The 2,150-nt window shown below is 57.7% G+C and overlaps 1 protein-coding gene across 1 annotated transcript; it reads right to left on the bottom strand.

Annotated features, from left to right (window-relative positions):
• Window positions 1–221: 221 nt before the first annotated feature.
• CTHT_0062390 (uncharacterized protein) lies at window positions 222–1,403 on the bottom strand (the record flags this gene model as incomplete). The annotated part of the gene is made up of 1 exon (XM_006696491.1): window positions 222–1,403. The coding sequence occupies one exon, from the start codon at window positions 1,401–1,403 to the stop codon at window positions 222–224; it is 1,182 nt and encodes a 393-aa protein (XP_006696554.1).
• Between the last annotated feature and the right edge of the window lie 747 nt (window positions 1,404–2,150).

Genomic DNA, 2,150 nt, shown 5'->3' with positions numbered 1-2,150 from the left:
ACAAAGTACCTGCGTACGCCCATCTTCCAACGCAGCTTTGTATGAAACACTCTCACCACCCCTGCCTTTAGCCATCATCCTTTGTACCGCCAAAAACCATTCGCGCTGGTCCGAGCTCATTTTAAGGCTAAGTGTTGTAGTCACCCAAAACCATATGATACCATATATCCAGCATCATCACAAGCTACTAACAAAAACCACCCACCTTTTCCATGAAAGATTCAAATAGGGCTCACGGGAAAGCTTCTCACGCTCGCCACATGTGGATATCCGCTTAAGTCTCCGCTCCCAGTCCTCCTCAGCGCCTGCGCCATAGTCTCAACCGCGATCTCGCCAGTAACCACAGGGGCAGGCGGCAGGCCCGAGCCTCCTGGCCCTAGATTGGTCGGACTGCCTAGGGACTGTTTCCCGGCCGCGGCTGGAACAGTCGGGTGCAGCCGAGGAGATAGATCGACGCCTGTCACAGACCCGGACTTGCTACCGGCCGAAGAGACTGGCGAGCGTACAGGAGAGGGCGAGCGATTCCGCGGGCTGCTACTGCTGTTGATATTCAGCGAAGTCAGACCCGCAATGAGATGTGTGCTCTCGCGGGACCCTGGCTCGCCGCCGCTCAGCTGCTCGCGGAGCTGCTGCTGCTCGGCTTGCACGACGTCGGCGAAGGAGATGAAGCTCAAACGGCGCACGTCGGTCGTGTCGGCCAGGCTGCCGTAGTTGGAGGCGCTGTCGGCGGGGTACCGGCGGGCCGAAAAAGCGGCAAGCTCGTCGGTCCAGGACGAGTGTGCGGGAGGTTCGTGCGGGCTGCTGAGTGCGGAGGATGTTGCGGCCGCTAGGCCGACTCCGATGGGCTGGTGCGAGGCATGCGTGATGATCTCGACGTTGTCTGGGTCTAGGTGATTATCGGTGATAGCCTCAGAGGATGCGTCAAGCACAGGAGGGATATAGTTCTCGGTTTGGATATGGGAGGGGATGGCGGGCGAGTTGGGAATGAGGATCGAGCCCGTCTCTTGTACGTCGCGCTCGAAAATCTGGCTGCTCGCTGGCGAAGAGATACGGGGAGACGAAGGGAAGCCGGGCCGGCCTGGAGACGAGGGCGAGAAGTATGGGTGCTCAGGTTGAGCAGACGAGGTGGCGGTCGACCGGTTAGTTGTCGCTGTCGTTTGAGCGAGCGCAGAGGGGGGCTTATTGCTCGTGGGTTTTGCGGCTTCTTTCGAGGATGGCTTTGTTGACTCCTCGGCCCTTTTCTTGCCGAAGCCAAACAGGCTGCGCTTCTTTTTCTTCTCCTCGGCTTCGGGTGCAGCAGGACGTGCGGTCGAGGTGCCGGTGCCAGAATCGGATCCTGAAGGCTCAGCCACCTTGGGAGCGGGTTGGCTGCCCTGCGAGGGCGCAGAACCGGATGCAGTCATGGCGCGAACACGACTAAGCTTAAGACTGAGGGTGTGCTGGCTAGCGACGTTGATGGAGGAGAGAACAGGTCGTGTCGCTCAATGCTTGACGAGCCCGCAGTTATTGTCGCCGGTGTATTGTCGCAGATACGTAGCCAGCCCCGCGGCCAAGGGATGCATGAAAAACTCCAAATAGTGTGTATGACGGGTCAAAGGCCTTGTGATTTGTTACGGTTATATTCAAGGATGGACGGCCACTGTCAGAGGGCTGCAGTGCTAAGGGTTGGAACCAATGGTTGCGGGAAGGATGGTTGTCACGTCTGGCTTTGAAGCTGCGGGCTGGGTGTGTGAGTGTGACGCAAAGAAGAAGACTGAGCAAGTGATCTGATCGTTTGCAAGCAGGTTTCACGGGTTTGGCCGCTGTGGCGGCTGGGAGCTAGCTGCACGTGCGATGGACCACGAATGCGCAGAGGAACGGAAAAGGACAGCTCCAGTCTACGTCGGTGTTTTCGCACTTGGATTCGGTCCCTCGGCTGCGTTCACTGTACTATCCACAGCAGCGATGGAGAGTTCAGATCCCCTGAGGTTGTGGTGACAAAACAGGCTGCGAACAGGGGCAGTAGAGAGGGTTGGTGGAGGGCTTACAAGCGAAAGTGGAGAGCGGGGCTAGAAGTCCGTATTTATGCACGCTACACAATGACAGCCAGTATGAAGTTGAAGTACCTATTACTCTGTGTGTACGAAGTTTGCTGTGCCAGCAACACAGCA

The sequence above is a fragment of the Thermochaetoides thermophila genome (assembly GCF_000221225.1).
Source record: "Thermochaetoides thermophila DSM 1495 unplaced genomic scaffold scf7180000011821, whole genome shotgun sequence".
Classification (NCBI taxonomy): Eukaryota; Fungi; Ascomycota; class Sordariomycetes; order Sordariales; family Chaetomiaceae; genus Thermochaetoides; species Thermochaetoides thermophila.
The sequence above is the reverse complement of the archived record's forward strand: the minus strand, read 5'-3'. Positions and strand labels throughout refer to the sequence as shown.